This window comes from Cibotium barometz, chromosome 41 (genome assembly GCF_041138505.1).
Source record: "Cibotium barometz isolate CiBa-2024 chromosome 41, ASM4113850v1, whole genome shotgun sequence".
NCBI lineage: Eukaryota > Viridiplantae > Streptophyta > Polypodiopsida > Cyatheales > Cibotiaceae > Cibotium > Cibotium barometz.
The window spans coordinates 23,225,730-23,247,197 of NC_141086.1; the positions used below are offsets into that span (position 1 = coordinate 23,225,730).

A 21,468-nucleotide genomic window follows, 5' to 3' on the forward strand; every position below is an offset into this window, starting at 1 on the left:
CACTCAACGTTGTGGGCTGCTCTTCGCTGACAATGGGGCTAGTTTCGCCCCCCACCCCCACACACAGTGTGGTCTGCGCCCCCCCACCTCTACACAGTCGAGAGAATGGCGACTTCCTTTGTAACAAATTCAACGCAGAAAGGAAAAAAAAAACGAGATTCACTTACCTCCAATTCGCTTGCTCCAATTCGCTTCCTGTGTGATGGGGGGAGAGAGAGAGAGAGAGAGAGAGAGAGAGAGAGAGAGAGAGAGAGAGAGAGAGAGTTCTTCCCCTCCATTCTTCCATGGCTGCCTCCCTCCACACCCTCCATTCGAGATAAGGGTGAGAAGATTGTGGATGAAAACCATCGAGTCCCCCGGTCACGCGCGGACTCTGACAATCCCATCGAACCACGCTCTGATACCAATGTTACATATCCGTAACGCCGCTACTACAGGCGTCACTCCTGCACAAACGATTAACAATTATAACTTTTAGAAATCAACATTTAGCCCACATACATACATTTACATAAATAAAATTGCTACTGTGTGGCCTGCCGTCCACACTAGCCTGGCCGCCCATGACTCCGCACGGGCGTCCTCTCCCACTGAACCCTGGACATGGCCATCTGGTCTGCCGTCGATCACAGGCATTACAGCCTACGTGACAGGCCACCTTGGCGGGTGGAGGATCAATGTGCCACTCGTGCAAATGGAAACCGATCACCCTCACCCTCTGCAAGGTGCATCCCCCCCTAAAATCCTCCATGGGGACTCTACTCTCTCTAGTCTACCATCCAACAAAGAAGGTGAGTAAGGCGGAGCTCTCATCCGCACCATGGACTGCTAAGGGTATCTCAGAACTGATAAACACTCCCAACAACTGCAGGGGAGGAGGGTTCGAGATCGGGGCTTGCCACTCCTAAGGGTTGGAAGAGTCAATGTTGAGGCTAAGTCTGTCCCTACTTTGGATCCCAGTGAGGCCCCTCTCTTGGGCCTCTAGGGTCAGCTAAGAATCTCCAAGTGACCTAGCGGGACCCATGTTCAAACCTCCCCATGATACGTGTAGGCAAGCCCCCACCATGTGACCACTGGGCAGGGCTATCAGAGACACTCGTCACTCACGAGGCAACAGGAGTTGACTGCTAAACCGCTAGCCTGAGATGATCCCAAGCACACAAGGGACTTGCTGGCAAATTTGTCCTCAAATGCAAGGCTTTATAAATCCACAAGCTTACGTCTCCATGAAAATCTATCTCGTACTCTCGGGCCAAGGGCTTCCAGGAATTAGAGTGCAGGTTGAGATGCTAGCCAAAAAGAAGTCCTTCCAGCCCCCCCGGAAGAAGGCCCACGAACAATCAATTTGCCCAAAAGGCGCGGCTCTGAATAGAGGGGTCGATGATGCCCATGCCCCCTCTACGTTGTGGCGACTAATTGATCACTCTCTAGGTCACCTTGGCCAAGGAAGGCGTCCCATCACTCGATGCTGCTAACCCACAAAAAATTGTGGATCAACTGCTAAACCTAACCAACACAAGCCTGAGAGAAGGCCCAACAGGAGATGATGTACCGCATGGTGGCGAGAAGATCCTGATTCGCCACCACGACTCGGTCAGCTAAGGAGAGCCTGGCTGAACTCCAATATAAGAGCTTCTTCCGAATGCTCAGAAGAAGATGGGGTAGCTGCTACTCCAAGGAAATATCGATGCCCACCTGGCATCCAAGATAATGAATTGGAGTGCCCCTTGGGATCCACTGAAAAGCCTCAACTGGACGTCAAGCCGCTACGGGTGATGAGCCAACCAAAAATCCACACGACTTGTGCCAATTGATCTACACTCCAAATGCACAATAGAAGATCTCTATCGCCTCAACGAATCTCTAGAGCTTCCCCTCGTCTCTGTAGTACTGGAATGCTACAATGTCATCGACGAACTCGAAATCAAGCAGGTCCTCTTGCGCACGGATGGAAAGATGCAATCCCTGAAGCCTTATCTCCTAAGAGGAGAGAAAACTACTCATGGCCTCAGCAACAACAAATAAAAATAGATAAGGTGCCACTGTGGTGGATAGCCCTGCTGGACCAAGCGAGAAAGCGAAAATATGTCGCCTCTATCTCCCTGAATGAGAACCTCGGTGTTGTTGCATGATTGCAAGTGATGGATTATCCCATATGCAAAAGCATGGAAAGTCGAAGAGCCATATATAGGGTGCGGTGGCACCTTGTCATAGATATCTCCTCCGGCCAAATTTTTGGAGGGAGCAACGGTTGGGAGATGGGCTCCAACGGCTGGGAGATGGGAGCCCAACCACCAACATTGCTCACTGCCCTAGGGTGGTGTGTGTGCTGCTGCGTGTCTCTGACATGGTATCAAATCTCGAGCCTGTGTGTTCCTGGGCGGTCCTAACCGCTCTTGATTGAGGTGCTCGAATTGGAGGAGGGTGTTGGAGGTGGAAATTCGCGCATCTACTCTCAGGTTGTTGCATGACTGGAAGTGGTGGATTATCCCATATGCAAAAGATGGGAAACTGAACCACCACATATAGAATGTGGTGGCACAGATGGTCAAATATGTCGTTTTGAGGAGGTGCGACGGCCGGGAGATGGAAAAATAGTAACTGATTTTGCTTAGTGCACCTAGGGTGGTGTATGTGCTACTACTACTGCGTGTTGCGTGTCTCTGACACTCCCGAGGCCTTTGGTTGCCACTTTTCTCCCTCCACCCTCTCTCCTCGCCGTCCACCTTTTTTTGTGTTTTTCCTTTCTTTCTTTTTTACCTTCTCGCTATTTTGTGCCCCCGTCCCTCTGCCTCCCTTCCTTTCTGCCTCAACTGTCCGTCCTCCGCTTCTTCCCCTGCCTCACTCCCGTTTCCTGCTGCTCAGATTCGGGTTTGCTCTTCATCACCGATTGGCAGTTGTTTCTGGTCTCCCCCCTTCTAAGAACTCCATGGCAGCTGCTCAATCTTCCCAGACCGAGGCCGCTGCCCATTGCCATTTTTTAGAAGCGAACCTCCAACGTTTGGCATTGGCAGTCTCCTCCTTGGAAGCAACATCCTTTGGTTGGCAAGATTGTGGGCAGCTGAGCCCCCAGGGGTCAAATTCGAGATCTCATGCATTCTGCCTTGTTGGGCAGGCAAGGGCAGATTTCCAGCATCCAACTCCTTGGCCACAGCTACATTCACGTGGATTCGACTCGGCCATCATGGCGGATAGAGTGCTCAGTCAAAGCCCCATTACGGCTCACTCACTGGCTACATGGCTTCGAGGCCACATCCGACCCATTGGCAGCTGTTGTAGGATTCCCAGTCACAGTTTGCTTTCCAGGCCATTGCAAGGAGTACTACCCCTTTCTCAAGGCAATCGGACACACCTTGGGCCAAGTCGTGGAGTCCCCTCGGACGACAGCCTCAGTTATCGCTAGGGCGGCTAACATTCCGTCCATTAGGGTGATTGTAGCTGCTCCAGAGGCTCCCCGAGATCATCACCACCTTGCGTCGCCTCCCCGGCGAGGACGTTTTCAGCAGTGGGTGGAGTACTCTGGTCTCCCTGGACAGTGCTGCATCTGCCAGATGAGATCTTGCTCTCGTTTGTATTAGCAATGTAGCCTTCCAGTGAGAGTGAACTGGAGGAAGCGCCCCTATATGTTGTGTTTCTTTTACTATTGTAGTAGTGTTTGTAATCTGCCTCCTAGGCACGTCTTTTTCAACTAATAGAAGGATCTCTTTTCCGGGAAAAAAAAAGGAGGCCTGGGCCGTACACAGCACGATGGGGCTTTGCTGCATGACTCTGTCCGATATGCTGCAACGTGGATCGAACTCAACCTGGTAGTAGCCATGCCCCAAAAGATGAATACCATTGATCTTTCCAAGCTCACCAATAAGGCTTACTTGTAAACAGATCCCTGAGCTGTCCACGTGCTGGGCACAATCTTGCAGGCCAAGCTGGAGGCCTCCAAAGATGTGACTATCGAAGCTAGTTGCTGGAGCCTGGAGGTCTGCTTCTGAGAAAGAAAGGCAAGGGACAATGGCCTCGGTCGGGGATGACCAAGTGGCTGCCATGGAGTCCTCCTGAAGGTTCAAAGGCCAGAAGTTGCCGAAACTTACCTAAAGGGAGACTACTAAAAAGTTGAAAGCACATGTCCAAGGAGATAGAGAATAGGATTTGCGCGGGAAAGGGGGGGGAGGGGGGGTAAACAAGCTGAAAAGACGGAAGCGTGGAATGCAAGGGGGGAACGGAGGCCAGGGCAGCTAAGGGAGAGGCAGAGGGCTCAGGCAGTGCACAACAGGGGAAAGCGGAGGGCAGCGAGAGGAAGGAGGGGAAGGTGGGAGACAGCGGAGCTTTGCACAGGGGATGGGGGGTGCTGAAACAAAAGCGACGGTACGTGGCAAAGGAGGGGGCTGCGCACAGGGGGCCCAGGAAGGGGGGGGATGGGGGGCACTGAAGCGATGGCGATGGTGGCAGGTGTTTGAATCGGGGAATCTCTAGCGCTCGAATCGGAGATCCTCTCTTCCACAACTTTACAAAAAAACTAGAGAGCTACTAATTGGCTTTAACTAGTAAGTAAATTGGGTCAAAAAAAGGGAGGGTTGTGGACTAAAAACAATCCAATCAATTACTTGCCTTAAAAGAGCTAATGTTAAGGTTGAGTATTCTGAATGACACGACCCACACACAATAGAAAGGGAGAATTACCCAACGAAAAGTACCACAGAGGCATCAGAGGACACTTACACCATAGCCCTGCACTTGAACATTGCTTGATAATTTATGTCTCCAGCTCCATGTGAGCATCAAGGGTACTATATCAAGGTTATTTTCAAAACATTGGCTCAACTCATGGGATTGGTCAGTAGGAACAAATAGATCTAAAGGCCAGAAATAAGCTTGGGGAGTCTTTCAAGACATGGAGTATCTTTTATCTGACTTCGGCATTCAAACGCTCTGGAAACAGGAGCTCAATGTTAAATTCCTTTGCCAAGTGGGTGAGATTAGCCATTTGGATGTTTTTTGCTATAAAAAGTTCTTAGAAGTGAACCAAAGTGAGGACCCTTATTGTACAACCGCCCTTATTTGCCAAGTGTACAACCGCCCTTATTTGCCAAGTGGGTGAGATTAGCCATTTGGATGTTTTTTGCTACAAAATGGCTTAGAAGGTGAACAAAAGTGAGGACCCTTATTGTACAACTGCCCTTAAATTTAATTTAAATGTAATTTATACATGTAAATATACATAAGAGAGTCTTAAAATCAATATCCAAAATGTATACATAGGGAAGGGAGTAAATACTAATGTTAAAATATATAAAAGTTTAATTTTAGGGGTATTTTTATATAGAAATATGCTTGAGTTTATAAGGGTTTTAATAGAGTGACCCTCCTAAGACTCTGAATTATACAATTTTTAGTATGAACACAATTTTCTTAAAAATTATCATGCTTTCCAGCAAAAGGAATGATATAAGTTTTTTTTAGTTATTACATTGAGCCAATTGAAGTGAAAGCAAATGTTATTAAATTGCTTGAGTGGCTTGGTACTTATCATTAGCACTCTATTTTTAAAGGTCCACTCTGGTTCTTCAAAGAAAATTGCTACATGTTGGACTAAGCTTTGCACTCCCTGGTAGCTTCAGCTCCACTTTCCAACCTATTTGTAGGCTTTCAGGATGACCTTTTCCTCAGGGAGAGAGGATCCCATCAAAGAGCAATCTCTCCTGTTCGTTCAGAGGAAGTTTGGGACGGTCATCTTTTCCTACAAAAAAGCAGCATTACCAACACGTCGTTGAAGAAAAGTGCCCACAGTTTTAAAGCCTCTAAAGTTTACATAGGGCATCGCAGATACTACAAATACCATAGCCATTCTAATCCACTTCCAAGCAATTGCCTCGCCACAGTTCATTGAAGCAATTCTGTAGTATCCAATTAACCAAGAACTCTGTAACCAGCTTATGCTCTCATTTAGCTACACCTTTGAATGAGGCCTGCACTGTATGGCCGCCTATGGTGTCTTGATTCATAAGCCCCAAACCACACATTGCAAGAATTTCCACCTCGACGTTTCACCTCCTTAAGTCTTCTGTCTGTCATGGTCATGATTCACAGGAGAGGGAAATATGGCCGTACAATCAGAACACTCCCTCTAACAATCCCAACCACTTTTATGCCCTTCTGTCTTATAGCTATTCTCTCCTTCTCCAAAACTCTCACCCCTCTTTGTTTCTGTTGCCACTACTGCCTTTGAGTGTGCATTTTACAACTCGTATCCATGCCTTGATCCCGCTATCATGTTCTTTGCATTCATCGCTTCCCATGGTAGCGTCCACTTCTTCATGCCTTCACCTTCTCCGCCTTGCTTCACACTTAATGACTTCTGCGTAAGAATCGAGATCTCCATCTTGAGCCATCCGCCCAGAAAATCAGGACCATTCTGATAGAATCCAATGTGTCACACAGAGCTTGAGACTACAGTTGCCAACCATCAGTCACCAGGAATCAGAGCCATTCCAACTGGAATCTGATGCATCTAGACCATAGTCACATGAAAATGCGTTTCTGGAGTGAGAAACCCCGAAACGTTACGAAACTCCTAATTTTTTTGGTTTCTTTTTAAAAAAATGTTTCTCAAATGTTAAAAGTTCCTATTGTTTGGAACTTTAGTGTATAGAAAAAAAACCGAAACCTTGGGGTTTCTTAGTTGAAGGCCGAAACGTTTTGCCCCGAAACCCCAAAAACCCCGAAATGTTTCTGGTGACTATGATCTAGACACCTTGATTTTACCGTCATCTTCAACTGTAGAATGAACCTCCAATCGCCATCATGTCTCTCTGCTACCTGAAGACCTGTGAACCTATGACTGGGCTCTTGGCTCCTGCTGGGCAGCCTCCTCTCCTCCCGGGAAAGGAGTCCCGAGGGCTTTCTCTGTTACTTTCCTGAAGCCCTCTCTCTGTAAAACCCTTCCTTTCCCTCCTTGGGCTGCTTCCTTCTTGAACATTACCTCTCTTGCATCTTCTGCTTCTTCTCTCCTCTCTTATTCTGGCATATGTTGCAGGAATCGCTCGTGTCCAGCATCGTACGGTCCCTTTCTCTGACTACCTTGTGTGAGAGTTCAATGGTCTCGTCCCTGCCATGGATCTAACGTTCATCTCTTGGAGGGATATTTCAAGGTGTTTAATAGGAAACAAGACGAGATCAAATGCGATTCTCTTCAGCATTGATAGACCGTGCAGTTCCAGGCTAGCGGTCATGTGTTTCGGCTAATGCTGAGCTTCCTACTCAGCCTCATGGCTGTGCTATCCTCGTGGCCTTGCACATGTTCGAAGAAATCCTCATGCTGCCCGATCAAGGCCTCTGGTTCAATCCAGTATGGTGTCTTCTTCTTCCTCATCTCGCGATGAGCCTTTGAGATAGCGTAGATTAAAAATAGGGTTTCTGTACTGCGATGACAGAAGGGGCGCGTGCAATTGTGACAAATAGGTAGGGGTTTCTAAGGTCTGCAGAGAGAAATTAGGGCTTGGGTTGCTGTATCGCAGGGTTTCGGGTTTCTCTACTGCGATGACGGGAGACATCGCGAGCAATTATGAAAAACAAGTTAGGGTTTCAATGCCGGGAGAGAGAGAGAGAGACATATACTGTGCTTGCAATGCGTGGTTCAGGCCTGCTACACGTCACCACAATGTGATATGCCAAACACTACCCACCTACTTATGGTGGTAGTTACGGCAGGTGGGCGCCCTTACCGAAGGAGCCATGGCGATCGTGTACACCTCCATTTCATTATCTTCAGGTGCCCTTGCTCGCTCTTTGCCTACCTCCACCACCATTCTTCCCAAAGCGTCCCTCGCGCCTCCCATCTCCAACAGCGCCGCCCCCCGTGAGCAGGAGGAGGAGCTGCAGCGCCCTCCCCCCTCCGTCAAGCGACGGCAGCGGTGGCAGTGGTCCAAAGGTGACGGCCCGGGAGAGTACGGGGGCCCCCCACTGGACTTCCGAGTACGCCGTGTGTGGGGCGGAGGAGAGACCGTCCCGGATCCCATCACCACTATCGACGACTACATCTGGAACAAAGAGTGGCAGAGCCATATGCCCTCGGAGGAGCCCTCTCTGCCATCACCCTCTTCGGTACTCTCTCTCTCTCTCTCTCTCTCTCTCTCTCTCTCTCTCTCTCTCACACACACACACACACACACACACACACAATCTGACTTGGCTTGCGTCCTCTTGGTTGTGTTCGGCGCAGGAAAAACCTGCTGATGTTGGATTTTTGAGCCTGAACAGATCAATTGCCCTTGATAGGTTTATTTCGCTCTCGTGTTGTTCACATGTCTTACGAGCAAGACTTCCACCACATCTGGCTAACGGGAGCTTGGCTTGCAGAATAGAAGTGGACTTAACCAAGGAGCTTGCGAAACCTGCAAAATCCGTGCTCGCTTTGCAAGTGGAGGCTGTCCGAGAAGGGCTACCCACAGATGAGGTTCTCAACCGCCTCCTTTTTCAACACTCTTTGGCTTGAAGCTTGCTTCATTGGGTTCTCAAGGATGGTCGCCTGTTCTTAAGAATTGAACGGTTCCATTACAATTACAGAGTTAATACAGAGGATACCTGCAAGCTTTCTGGATGCCATGTACTCTCACTTTGAGCTTCAAAGTTCAAATACTCAGTACAGAAAATGGAAAGGATTTTTGGAAGTGTACACCATTTTAGGGTTTTGAGCTTGGATTCAGAAGTTAAATGTCACAAGTGCCTTGATTTTGAAAAATCAAAATCAAAATAAAATCAGTGAACCCAGAATATGTAATTGCTTTTTCCAGGCCATCAGGCAGGACAAGCCAAGGTGGAGAATGGCACCCACTCGTCGAGAGCAGCAGCAATGGGCTCGTGCCCGCAAGGCTGGGGGCATGGTATGTACTTCTTTGTTGTGTGTGTGAATCTTGAAATCGTATACATCTTCCATCTTTCAAGAAAAGGTAGTGCTATTTGCCAATTATGTCCTGTCAGAGTCACTGGTTGGCAGCATTCCAACCCAGCTGTAAAAATGATGTGCAAAACCTTAATTTTGAAGACTGCTGTGTGGTGCATACGTTTTACCTCCATTCCTAGGGCTGATGTGGCCCATTCTGCAGTGCCCTACCAGCTGCTGCAGGATGGCCTGTGGGAATGGGTGTCCGGGAAAATATTCCCTAAACCTTCCTGGCCATATGTGGCAGTTTGTCTTCAAGTTTGAAAGTGGTTGCCTTATCTTGCTAGGCTATGTTGGTATCAGAGGGTGAGAAAGGTCAAGAAGTCATTGGAAGAACAGTTGATGCAACCAGGCAAGATTACACTCGGGTGAGCCACAGCAACTGGGTTTCTGCACTTCGCAGTTTTGGAATGTTGTGTAGAGGTTTTTACCCCATCACTTTGCTCCTAACTTGAACAGTTGATTTATTTGAGCAGATAAAGAGTGACTTGCAACTCCTCACAGCAATTTTTGGAGGTGTGGGTTCTGCTGTTGCATATGTATCATACTCAGCTGAAATTGCATTGAGGTACATCTTTATTGTTCAATGTTGCTTTATATGAGGGTCACAATGGGGAGCAACCTTTGCCTCTTTCTTTGGTTGAAGTCAGTGTCCTGAGTAGGATCTGGTGGAATTTGGATACAGCTATGGAGTTGGACTGCTTGGAGCTCTAGCCTATGTAAGAATGTTGGGCAACAGTGTAGATTCACTTGGGCAAAGTGACACTAAAGGTGCCATCAGGTATGTTTGGGAGCATCTTCTTCTTGTTGACTCTGGTTGTTTTTGTGATGGTGATTGATACCCATTCTTGATATTTTGCATGTATAATGGTGATTAAGCTCATTTTCATTTGATGCTACTGCCTAGTTGTTTTTTGTCTGCCTTTTCTGCAAAGCATTTATGTGTGTGCAGAGTGAAACTTGCATAAGCATGGGTTCTAGAAGTGCTCTCCACATGCCCAATGACTGGATGGATAGCAAAGCTTGCAATGCATATCAATGCACTGGCCACTGTTTAAGGTGTGGGGAGCATGGCTTGAGTTCATGGGCAGCTCCTTCCAAACAAGCTGATTGGCTGAGTGTAAGGTCACTCCCCAAGAATCACCTGATACAGGTTAAGCACACAGGATTTGAACAACATAGAAGGGTACAAGAAAACTCACATCCCAAATGTAGATTCTGTAGATTCCATCCAGAATCTCCCCTGAGCCAGGGGCTCCCCCAAAGGCCAAGCCAGTCAGCTGTGGCATCCCATACCACCAGAACCTATCCTGAGGGACCATCGGTACTGCATGTGAACCACCATGTGCATGACAGGTGTTAGACTACTCTGGTCCAGGCACAAACCAGCTGTTAAGTATATCAATATGTGACGTGACTACTGCTACTATAAATAACTATCCCGTTATAAATAGCCAGTAACCATAGATTATTAGTAATATTGAACCCTACTTGCAGCCTTCCCCCGAACCTCAAGGCTCCCCAACTTTGCCCATATGAGGACCTAATCCCGAGGATTAGTGTTAGGTACATAACATTGTTCCTATTGAGGAACAAGCCCTCATGTTGTTGTTTGCCTGCCATTGAATTAACTAGGTAGACTTAAGCCTGCCTCCTACACCGTCTACAGGAGATAGGAGTCCCATCTGACAGGTTTGGAGCATCATCGCCCTCTGTGAGTCTATCACCGGACGAGTGAGAGCCCCCAAGAGGTACATCACAGGAGATTTCTTCCAGCACTATTGGGGTGAAACAGGGCTGCCCTCTGTCACTCACACTGTTTGGCCTCCACATTGATGAGATCTCGAGCTTCATTGACGGATTAGGCGGGGCTGGTCCCACACTGGCAGGCATATTGATCCCCATACTACTTTATGTAGATGACATCATCCTTCTCTCAGATTCAACCGAGGGGCTTTAGAGATAGTTTGATGCCTTACATGACTTTTGCACTCAGCAAGACCTCTCTGTTAACCTTGGTAAAACCAAGGTAATGGTCTTCTATACTTCCCACCCCTTCATATCCATATTGAGCTTCACATACAGAGGGGATCCTGCTGCCCTATATTTCCGGAGCTCTAACAGAAACTCAATACACAGACCTTTGTACGAATGTGTGCTCTTATGTGTGTGTGTGCGCGCGCATGGGGGTGTGTGTGTGGGAGCATATATTGATACCAAGTTCTACTCCCACTATTGGGCACTGATGACGTTAGTGGGGATGTCGTAGTATCCAATCCATACTATGCATGATGGAGTTGATGTTTTATTGTCTTGTGGACGACTACCATGAGGTTATAAATTGCACATTCTTATAAGGTGAATTTGGGCCTGTTCTTGGATTCATCTAGGTATATCATCCTATCTCTACCTTGGTGTCACTTTCAGTGGCCCATGCTTCCTGCAGCACATGCCAGAGTGACACGGGGATGTGTAGCCTTGAGCTTACTTGAGCGGTAATGCTTAGCACTCATGGTATGCCTTAGTTTCCACTTGGTTCTCAGCATATCGAATCTGCATGGACCGCCTACTACCACCCTTCCAGTATAGTTTGGACTTCCCTTTACTCCAGCTTTCTCATGAGGACACCAACCAGGTTATCCGGTTAGATCTTCTTAGCCTCCACACCCATTGCACATGGATCACTCCAGCGGAGCTCCCAACGAAGATGCACTTCTTCAGAGATCACTTCCTCGTGCTCACTAAGGATGGATTCATCCGAATTGCGATTGGCCAGATATGGGTTTCGTCCCACCTCCCCAGAGTGGACATAGGTAGAGCTGAGCACTGGGGGAGCTCATACGGAGACCCAAAGAGGATCTACTGATCATGCCACATAGAGGTTGAGACAGAGGAGCATTACATATGCCAGTGTCCACTATACTATGAGAATCTGCGGGAGGTCACTGTGTTTTGTGAGGGATTTGGTCCATTCTCTAGGATCATTGACTTCCTGGACCAACATTGCCTAGGGCTCTTCCTGCTTGAGCTCCGCAAACACAAGGACGCTAAAGATTGATTATTCTTTAAATATATTAGAGCATTTGGAGAACATTACATACAATGCACATTACATATGGATGACCAAAAAACATAATGATTCATGAGGGAAAGGATATCCATGCTCGTGCCATCGTATTGGCCAATCTCAGTTACTTGTGGAGAGACATCCACAGTGTCAAAGTCAATGAGGTCTTCATCAACATCCTGGACAAGGTGACAGCAGAGCTCTTCCTCCCTCAAATCCAAGACCTCAAGGACATCCTGCAAGCATGAGCAAGTACTCAACACCATCTATAGTGATGGCACTCAATGATGCAAGTTTTGCATTCTCAGTAGGATGGGCTGTCTCTTGGTAGATAGTCGACAAGTCCAAAGACAAGCCATGTGCCTCGTCTTCTTGCTTGTCCAAGGATTGTCTCCTCTAGCTCCTCCTCTTCATAGGTGAGAAGAGGCACCATTGGCTCCTCATCATTCTCCTCTTCAAAATCAGAGCATAATATATAAATAGCAAAGGCAATATCTTGCTCGATGAGATCGATCGGGTTTGCCGACAGAGAAGGAGAAGTGAAGAGAAGGGAAGGAAAGGAGAACAAAAGGAAGGAGAATATAAGAGAAAAGGAGAAGAGAAGAGGAGGAAAACGGAAGGAAAAAGAAAGGAGATGGGAAGGAGAAAGTAAGGAGAAGAGAAGAGAAGGAGAAGGGAAGGAGAAGGAGAGGAGAAGGGAAAGGAAGGAGAAGGAGCTCAAGGGCCTACTAAAGGGTGCGCACAAAATGAGGTGAAACAACTCGCAAACCAAGAGCCTCGCACCAAGTGTTGGCTTTTTGACACTTTGTGTCATGTGCAAGATTTGCCATGGACATTCTCTAAGGCTAGTCCTGAAGGGCAACAGATAAAGAAGGAACTCAAGAATCAGTTAGAACTAGGTTTTGGAGCATGAAGTGCAGATTTGGCAAGTGTTGGACTAGGAGAAGGACAAGGAGGATGAGTCGTCCGCGTAGAAGTTCAAGAAAACTGTTGTCGGCTGCATGTAACTGGTTGGAGCGACTTTTATGGTGAACATGTCCAGTCGGCCAGCACTCTATTTGTCCAAGAGGCCTATATAAGGGCACTAATGCTCATAGTTGGATTCATTCACTCTCTTATGGAGCGGGTTCAAGATTTAGGACTGTTTTGGGTGTTTCCACCTTTTCATGGAAGGCTGCCAGATTTAGAGGTACCTTTTTGTACCATATGAATATATTGAATTTCCAGCCATCTTTGTCTCTCTCTTCTCTCTCCTTTGTCTCTGCATTTTTGCATCAGCATGTTCTAAGTGGTGTTTAGGGCTGAAAGAAGACTCTCAGAGCTTCCGTGTGTTACATTGGTAAGCATGAGGCTCAGCAAGGCTAAACACTGATTCAGTCCCATATGAAGGTGTACAGGTCCAAGGTATAGGAAAGTGCATAGATACGAAGCCCAAGGCAAGGAACACAAGTTTGGGAAGAGCTCCCAGGAGGTTGGTTGGTGGTGTTCCACAAAGCCCAAAGGGGATGGCAGTCGTGTGAGCCAGGAAAGGCTTTTGGGCAACGGTTCCAAGGGAGGATGATCCTCAAGGGGTGGAGTGAGAGTGCCAAACTCATTTCTTAGGAATGAAGACCAAGACGATGTTCAGAGATAGGGCAGGAACGGATTGGGGACTGGATGGAAGAGATGCATAGATCTTATTCAGAGTTTGAGTGGATGGGTTTTCAGTGAAAAGGGTTGCCAAAGATGGATGGGATGACAGAGGGACTCCGGGAACAGAATGGGATGATGACAATCATCCAAGAGCAGGTTGGAATCCCGTCATCAAGTTTAGCAGAGGGGGATGTCATGTGCAAGATTTGCCATGGACATTCTTTGAGGCTAGTCCTAAAGGGCAATAGATAAAGAAGGAACTCAAGAATCAGCTAGAACCAGGTTTTGGATCATGAAGTGCAGATTTTGCAAGTGTTGGACTAGGAGAAGGACAAGGAGGACCAGTCGTCTACGTAGAAGTGCAAGAAAACTGTTGTCAACTGTATGGAACTGGTCGGAGCTGCATTTATGGTGAACATGTCCAGTCGGCCAACACTCTATTTGTCCAAGAGGCCTATACAAGGGCACTAATGTTCATAGTTGGATTCATTCACTCCCTTATGGAGTGGGTCGAGAATTTAGGACTGTTTTAGGTGTTTCCACCTTTTCATGGAAGGTAGCCCATGGCTTCCAGATTTAGAGGTACCTTTTTGTACCATATGAATATACTGAATTTCAAGCCATCTCTCTCTCTCTCTCTCTTCTCTCTCCTCTGTCTGCGTTTTTGCATCAGCATGTTCGAAGTGGTGTTTACAAATTAGAATTGATTATGCAAGGGCTTCGAGGCAAGTGGTGTTTATGATTCAACTAAATATTGAAAATGCTTATGATCATGTTAGTTGGTCTTTTCTTTCACAGCTTATGCGAGCTATGGGATTTGGCTCTCGCATGTCTTCTTTGCTTTATACTATTAGCCAACATGCATTGGCTAGGCTTATGATTAATGGTGGGGTGACTGAGCCCATTCATTTGACGAGATCGGTGAGGTAGGTATGCCTACTTAGCTCTCTCTTGTTTGCAATTGTTACACATCCAATCTTATCTCAATTGAATAAGCTAGTGGAGGTCGACGAAGTTGTAGGGCTTACATTTTCAAGTGGAGAGCAGATGGTTCACCAGGCATTGGTAGATGATTCTTTCATGTTCCTTAAGGCTTAAAGAGATAATGTTCAGAAGGCTGTGGCTGTTTGAGATACTTTTGGTCTTGCTTCAAGGTTATACATTAATATGTAAAAATCTGCTCTAATGAGCTGTACCGAGAGCAATTTAGTTGGTTTGGGATGAAATGGACAGGTCATACAAAGGGGATGCATCATACGCCACTTGGGTTATCCGATTGGAGTTGATGTTGATTCACAGGCTTTGTTGGTATGGATTTTTGCAAGGATAACTGATAGGTTTATGTATTGGAAATCTCAGGGTTAGCTTATGCATGTTCGGCTCAACGTGGCACAATCCATTATGATTAGCATGATATCTTTTTACTTGCCTTTATTGCCATGGAGAGGCAAAGCTTTGCATTAGATACAACAGCCTATTAGATTTATGCTATGGAAAAGAGCCAGAAATAAGCCAAGGCAGGCGTGGATTTCTTGGGAACATGCTACTACACCGAAGAGGAGTGGAGGAGCAACCCTATTAGATGTTAGATTACATATGGTCACTAGGAGATGGCCTTCATTGCAAGATATGTGTGTATCTCAAGAGCCATGGGTGGCAATGGCTAAGGCTCTCATAGAGGAGGTTGCACTTGTGCCGGGTAATACCAAGATTGACGGTACATGGTGGGATGTAGTGAATGGTTCCCAACAGGTTGAAGTGGTAGCTTCACCTCTCCTTTCTCATTTGATGATCTCATTGAAGGAGGTGTTGGCACACACTTAATGGAAGCCTTCAGAATCCAAATCAATGGTTGCAGTTGATATCTATGGCAAGTAGTTGATCTCTATGGCAGGTGAGGTGTTGGCTACTTTACGGCTTCTAGACTGGCCCAACAAACTTGTTGAGTGGCCAAAATTCTATAGAATGGCTCGATTGGGACTAGTGAGAATTATGGATGCCTTGTTGCTAAATAGAGGACGCTTATTATCTTTTCAGAAAATCCATTAATATTTTTGGGTTTCACATGGATATATACAGTTATGGAAGAAGGTGAGGGCAGGACTTACACTATTTGGTGATATTCCTCAGTTGGAGTATCAGCAACCTTGGTTAGATTGGGCATTTCGAAAGCCTCAGGACATTGTCCAGCGTACAAGTAATCAAGTGTACCATATGATGGTGGCAGATAATTGTTGGATCACTGAGAAGGCTAATAGGTTATGGAACATCAGGAAGAGTAGGGCTTGGTGGAAGGAAGTAATCTTACAAGGCTGGTGGTCTAAGATTCCATATCAAGGGAAGGTGTTCCTATGGCGCTTGCTAGTTGGAGGCCTACCATTGGGGGACTAGTTGCGAGAGCGGCAGATTGGTTCTAGTAATTGTGTGTTTTGTACTACATGCTTGGAAACATGCCAGCATCTTTTCATTTCATGTCTGGTGGCAAAGAAGGTGTTGGATTTCCTTTTTCGCGTATGAATTCCGTTGACAGATAGGCCATAGTGACAGGGGGACGGCGGGACGCCCATGTGGGACGTGGGAACACCGTCCCGACTAACGGCATTTGCGTAACGGCGGCGGGACGGACCAGGGGACGGAACGTGACCAGGGGACGGGCGTCCCCGCCCGGGGGGACGAGGGGACGTCAGCAGCCGGGGACGGGGGGAATTTTGCAACGGCTACAAATTCCAGCCGTTTTTTTTTCAGGTAACGGCTACTAGCCTACTAGCTGTTGGCGCTTGGCTGTTTGAGAGTTTGAGAGAGAGAGAGAGAGCTGCCATATGCTATATAATGGGCTGCAAGCTACTCCTCTTCTACTCAAGCCTTCCAACTTCCAAGACTTGAGTTCATCTCCACCATCTCCCTCTCCTACTCAAGCTTTCCTCTCCACTATCTCCCTCTCCTACTCCACCACCTTCCTCTCCACCCTCTCCTACTCCACCACCTTCCTCTCCACCCTCTCCTACTAGACTACTTCAATCTTCCCTCTACTTCTTCTCCTACTCTACCCTCTTGCTCTAAGCTCTCTCCACCCTCTTCTACTAGACTACTACTAAGTTACTAACTATTCATGGCATCCTCTTCTCGTGTGGGCGGTAGGAGTAGAACGGATGGGTGGTCATGGTGGGATGAGGTCAAGTTCGAGCCTCCTACTCATGCGGGGGGTGCACGTCCATGGACATGCAAGCTTTGCCCATATAAGGGTGTGGGTGGGGCCAATAGGGTGAGGGCCCATTTGTTGCATGAGCCCGGTCATGAGGTGAAATTTTGTGAGCGGGTCACACCGGAGATAAGAAAGGAGCTTCTTGCAAAGCTTGCCGCCCATCAAGCTTTGAGTGCAAGCCAAAAGGTGCGTGGAGTGGATCCCAACACTTATGTCACTCCAACCCAAACATCAGGTTCTACATCGGGTGGTGGTGCATCTTCATCTACCCCTCTATCACGTCCTCCTCGTGGCACTACTCGAGGCTTCACACAAGCCGCCTTCTCAATGCCGCAACCTAGTCCCACCCTCTCTCTCTCGTCGGCAAAGTACTCTTGAGGGGAGTTGGGATCCCAAAAAGAAGGAGGAGGTTGATGCCGCGGTGGCCCGCTTCTTTTTTCATGACCACATTGCTTTTCGTGTGGCACGGTACGTATTTCACTCACATGATTTCATCATCATGTCTCATGAGTCACGATTCACGGGTCACCATTTTGCCATTCTAATTACTTACCCTCTTTTTTTTTGAAATGATAAATAGGTCCGACTACTTCAAAACGATGGTGAAGAAGATTGGCGAGTACGGTCCTCACTACACACCTCCATCCTCCGAAACCTTGCGGACCACTATGCTTGACAAGGAGAAACGCCTTGCTGAGCAAGCGGCGGCAAACACAAAGAGACAATGGGCTCGCAATGGAGTCTCTTTGATTGCAGACGGATGGAGTGATACGCGGAAAAGGTCTATCCATGGCCTTGTGGCATACTCACGGGGGGAGATGTACTTTGTCTCCTCACATGATGCTTCAGGGACAGGAAAGAGTGCGGATGTACTTGCTGCTGAGTGGAGTAGTGCTGTCGAGATTATCGGCCCCGAATGTGTGATCGGTTTCGTCACGGATGGTGAGGCGACAAATAGGGCAGCGGGAGCTATTCTTGAGAGTATGTATCCTCAAATCACCGTCTCTTTTTGCATGGCACATTGTCTCAATAATCTTTTGAAAGATATTGGGAAATTGTCATGGATTGAATCGGTGATTGATGATGCATGTGCAATTGTGACCATCAACAATCACACATACCTTTGATCCGAGTTTGGGAAGAGGTCCACAAAGGTCCTTCTCAAGTACTCGGACACTCGCTTTGCATACAACTTTCTTATGTTGCATCGCTTGAAGGATTGTCAGGGTGCCGTGCGGCAACTATTCATCAGTTTGATGAGTTTTACTCCTCATCTTTTGCACGTACACAGGTAGGGATTTCATGCAAGGAAAAGGTCGACGATGCTGATTTTTGGGAGGACCTCAAGCGCACTGACGCCATGGTGCATCCCATTGTCCACTCTTAGGATTGTTGATGCTATGCAGCCATGCATCGGCAAAGTATATGAAGCCATGGACTAGATGATAGAGAGTCTTGAGAAGCTTGAGCTAGACGTAGATAGATATGAGGAGATCCACTCGCTTTGTGTGGCGAGATGGAGCTCATATTCCTCTCCTTTACATGCAGCAGCTGCTTTTATGGTGGACCCAGAATTTCAGGGAAAAGTGCAAGAGGGTGAGCAACAATTGGAGACTCATCTTGGATCGCCTCACACCGGATGCAGAAATCAGGCGCAAAATCAGAGACCAGCTCTCTAATTACAGGGCATTTCAAGGCTCATATGGATGTGCAGATGTGCAGCATGACAAATTCAAGGTTGGTGCAGCATTATGGTGGGAGGACTTCGGAGCAGATGGACCAGAGCTACAACAGTTGGCGATCCGGATCTTGAGCCAGTCCGTTAGCTCTTCTTGCCTAGAGCAATTATGGTCGTCCTACAGTCACATTTCATCAAAGAAAAGAAATCGGCTTGGGGTGGAAAGAGCTAATGATCTTGTCTTCATTAGCACAAACTTGCGCATGCTTGGCAAGAGTGCAAGATGCAATGCCGATACTTTTACACAGTGGGAGATGGAACAAGAGGAGGCAGCTACAACTATTGCACAGGAGGGTGGGACAGATGGTTCTTATCATGAGCCTTCATCGGATGACACAACCCCCATCCACACTTCACGCACTCATGATCATGAGGCTAGCACCTCTGTTATTGGGAGCGTAGAGTATGAGAGCGAGTGACTTATATTTTGTATCGCCTAGGTCCCAACATCTTTTGAGTATATCTATTTAATGTTATCAACTTTAAAGTCTTTCTTTTCCAACTTTGCAAGTCTTGACTCTTGACTCTTGCACCTCGTAGCGTAATTTAAATGTAATGTGTATCATGATTCATAACTTTTGGAGTTAGAAAGCTTGTTGTTATTGATTGATTAATCTTGATTCTTTACTCCTCTAAAATTAACAATTTTTAGTGCCGTCCCCACCCCCCATCCCCGTTCCCTGCAAGTCTTGACTCTTGACTCTTGCACCTCGTAGCGTAATTTAATTTTAAATGTAATGTGTATCATGATTCATAACTTTTGGAGTTAGAAAGCTTGTTGTTATTGATGGATTAATCTTGATTCTTTACTCCTCTAAAATTAACAATTTTTAGTGCCGTCCCCACCCCCCATCCCCGTTCCCTACCTTTAGCTGTCCCCGTCCCCGTCCCCGTCCCCGTCCCCGTCCCTGTCCCCGTTCCCGTCCCCCGTCCTCGTCCCCGTCCCCTGGTAACTATGAGATAGGCCCTTGAAGGTTAAAGATTGAATTTTTTGCAAGATTTCGAATGGGCCAGATAACCCAAAACATTCAGTTTTCTTTCATTTTTTCAGGTGGACAGGTTTATGGCATATCTGATTGACTAGGAATGCCTTCATATTTGATGTAAAAGTTGGTATCACAACTCACATAGGTCGTATAAAAGGGCTACTGTTGTGGCAAGTCTCTTCCTTGTGGTTGGCTCATTTGGTGGAGAATGACACGGCTATATATTGGATGAGGATACTCTGAGCCACACCTATGGTTGAGAGTAATTAGTGAGAGAAAGCTAGTACATCACATGGCAGTCATGTGGCCATTTGCAAAGTAATTTTGGTAATATATCTTCTATTACGGAAAAAAAAGAGGGATAAAACATGACTCAATACGAGGGTGGCAAAATGATTCAAATGCTTGCTTTTTAATCATTGACAAGAGTGCCTACATGCTACTAATATAGCTAGCATTTGTGATTAGGTTAAGGCTTGTTCTCCAACATATGGATTAACCTCAGGTACATGAAAGGTATTGATTGTACAGTAGTTATGTATGCTATACATCTCTATATATAAATCATACTATAGGTACATGCACTGTTAGTAAAAACAAGACGCCGAACAACTTGTGAACGCTAAAGGGTCGTACATAGCTACTAGACACTGTCTATCAACTCTCGAGTGTTTTTGCAAGTTTCAGAGATTGTTAGCATGAAACCAAACCCTCATTTTTTATGCTAACACTTATGAATGTAAATACCAAGGTTATTGAAGCCCTAGACTCGTGAAGAAATAGCATGTGCACTATATGATAGAACATGGAGGGCTAGCATGCAAGGGGTGAAGAAGAAGGTGGTCGACCAACTTGGAGGAGAAGCTCACAATTTGATGCACCTCAGATATGCAGCTTGCTTCTTGCACCCCATTTGTGTGGCACCCTGCATCTAAGTTGTGATTGAACCATAAAAACAACCTTGGCACCTTGGCATTCCTTTCTATAATTTAGTACACATCCTATTTCTTCACGAGTCTAGGCCTTCAATAACCTTGGTTTTTATATCCATAAGGGTTAGCATAATAAAATAATAATAAAATGAGGGTTTGGTTTCATGCTAACTGTGTGAAAATGGCATTTTATCCAGTCCTAATAAGGGGATTTATCTGGATTATTTTGGATATATTAGATTTTTTCCATCCTTTTTGTGTCTTGTTGTTGGCCGACAGCCTCTAGCCTGGCCGACCAACAGTCCACTTGACTATATATAGCATTTGCCTCACCATTCAGCACTCATACCACTTCAAAGACATATCCGGTACCACTTTTGCTGCTGTTGCTACTACCAGGGACTACACATCATCTGCTTCATCATCATCGGCTCTTCAGGTTAGCACATCAGCATTTTACATCAGGCCACACCTTGGGACAGCAGCCCACTCATTGCTACAGGTCAGCACATCAATGTTTTATATCAAGCCACACTTTGGGACAGCAGCCCACTTTCTGCTACACAGTGCAACACTCCAGCGTTTTATCGTTAGTACCTATCTTGGGACAGCAGCCCACTCTCTGCTACAGTTTATCATCGTTTTTGTTCTACAGTTTACCTTGGGACAGCAGCCCACTCTCTGTTCACCATCTCACATCATCAGGACGGCAGCCCTCTCTGCTTATCTTCACCATCAACACCACTCGGGATGGCAACCCTCTCTACCCCTCACCATCACTCAAGTATTGCAGCACCTTGTCACCAGAGCTTGCACGACCACCACTCGGGACGACAGCCCTCTCTGCTCCTCACCACCTCTCAGTTATTGCAGCACCCTTGTCTCCAAAGCTTGCACCACTCGGGACGGCAGCCCTCTTGGCTCTTCATCACCACTCAGATACCGCAGCACCCTTGTCACCAGAGTCAGCATCCCTTCC

General features: G+C 46.8%; 1 protein-coding gene across 2 annotated transcripts in view; it reads left to right on the forward strand.

The window, feature by feature from the left end:
- The first annotated feature begins 6,753 nt into the window (after positions 1–6,753).
- LOC147614789 (ATP synthase protein I-like protein) overlaps positions 6,754–21,468 on the forward strand; it is an 82,339-nt gene continuing 67,624 nt past the window's right edge. The window contains exons 1-7 of one of the 2 annotated variants that reach the window (XM_086780132.1): positions 6,754–8,094; positions 8,213–8,268; positions 8,350–8,446; positions 8,784–8,873; positions 9,220–9,300; positions 9,409–9,500; positions 9,618–9,713. In XM_086780132.1, coding sequence (XP_086636258.1) covers positions 7,726–8,094; positions 8,213–8,268; positions 8,350–8,446; positions 8,784–8,873; positions 9,220–9,300; positions 9,409–9,500; positions 9,618–9,713 — 881 coding nt within the window. In that variant the 5' untranslated portion in view covers positions 6,754–7,725. The remainder of the gene's footprint in view (positions 8,095–8,212; positions 8,269–8,349; positions 8,447–8,783; positions 8,874–9,219; positions 9,301–9,408; positions 9,501–9,617; positions 9,714–21,468) is intronic. The other variant, XM_086780133.1, reaches the window with a different exon arrangement.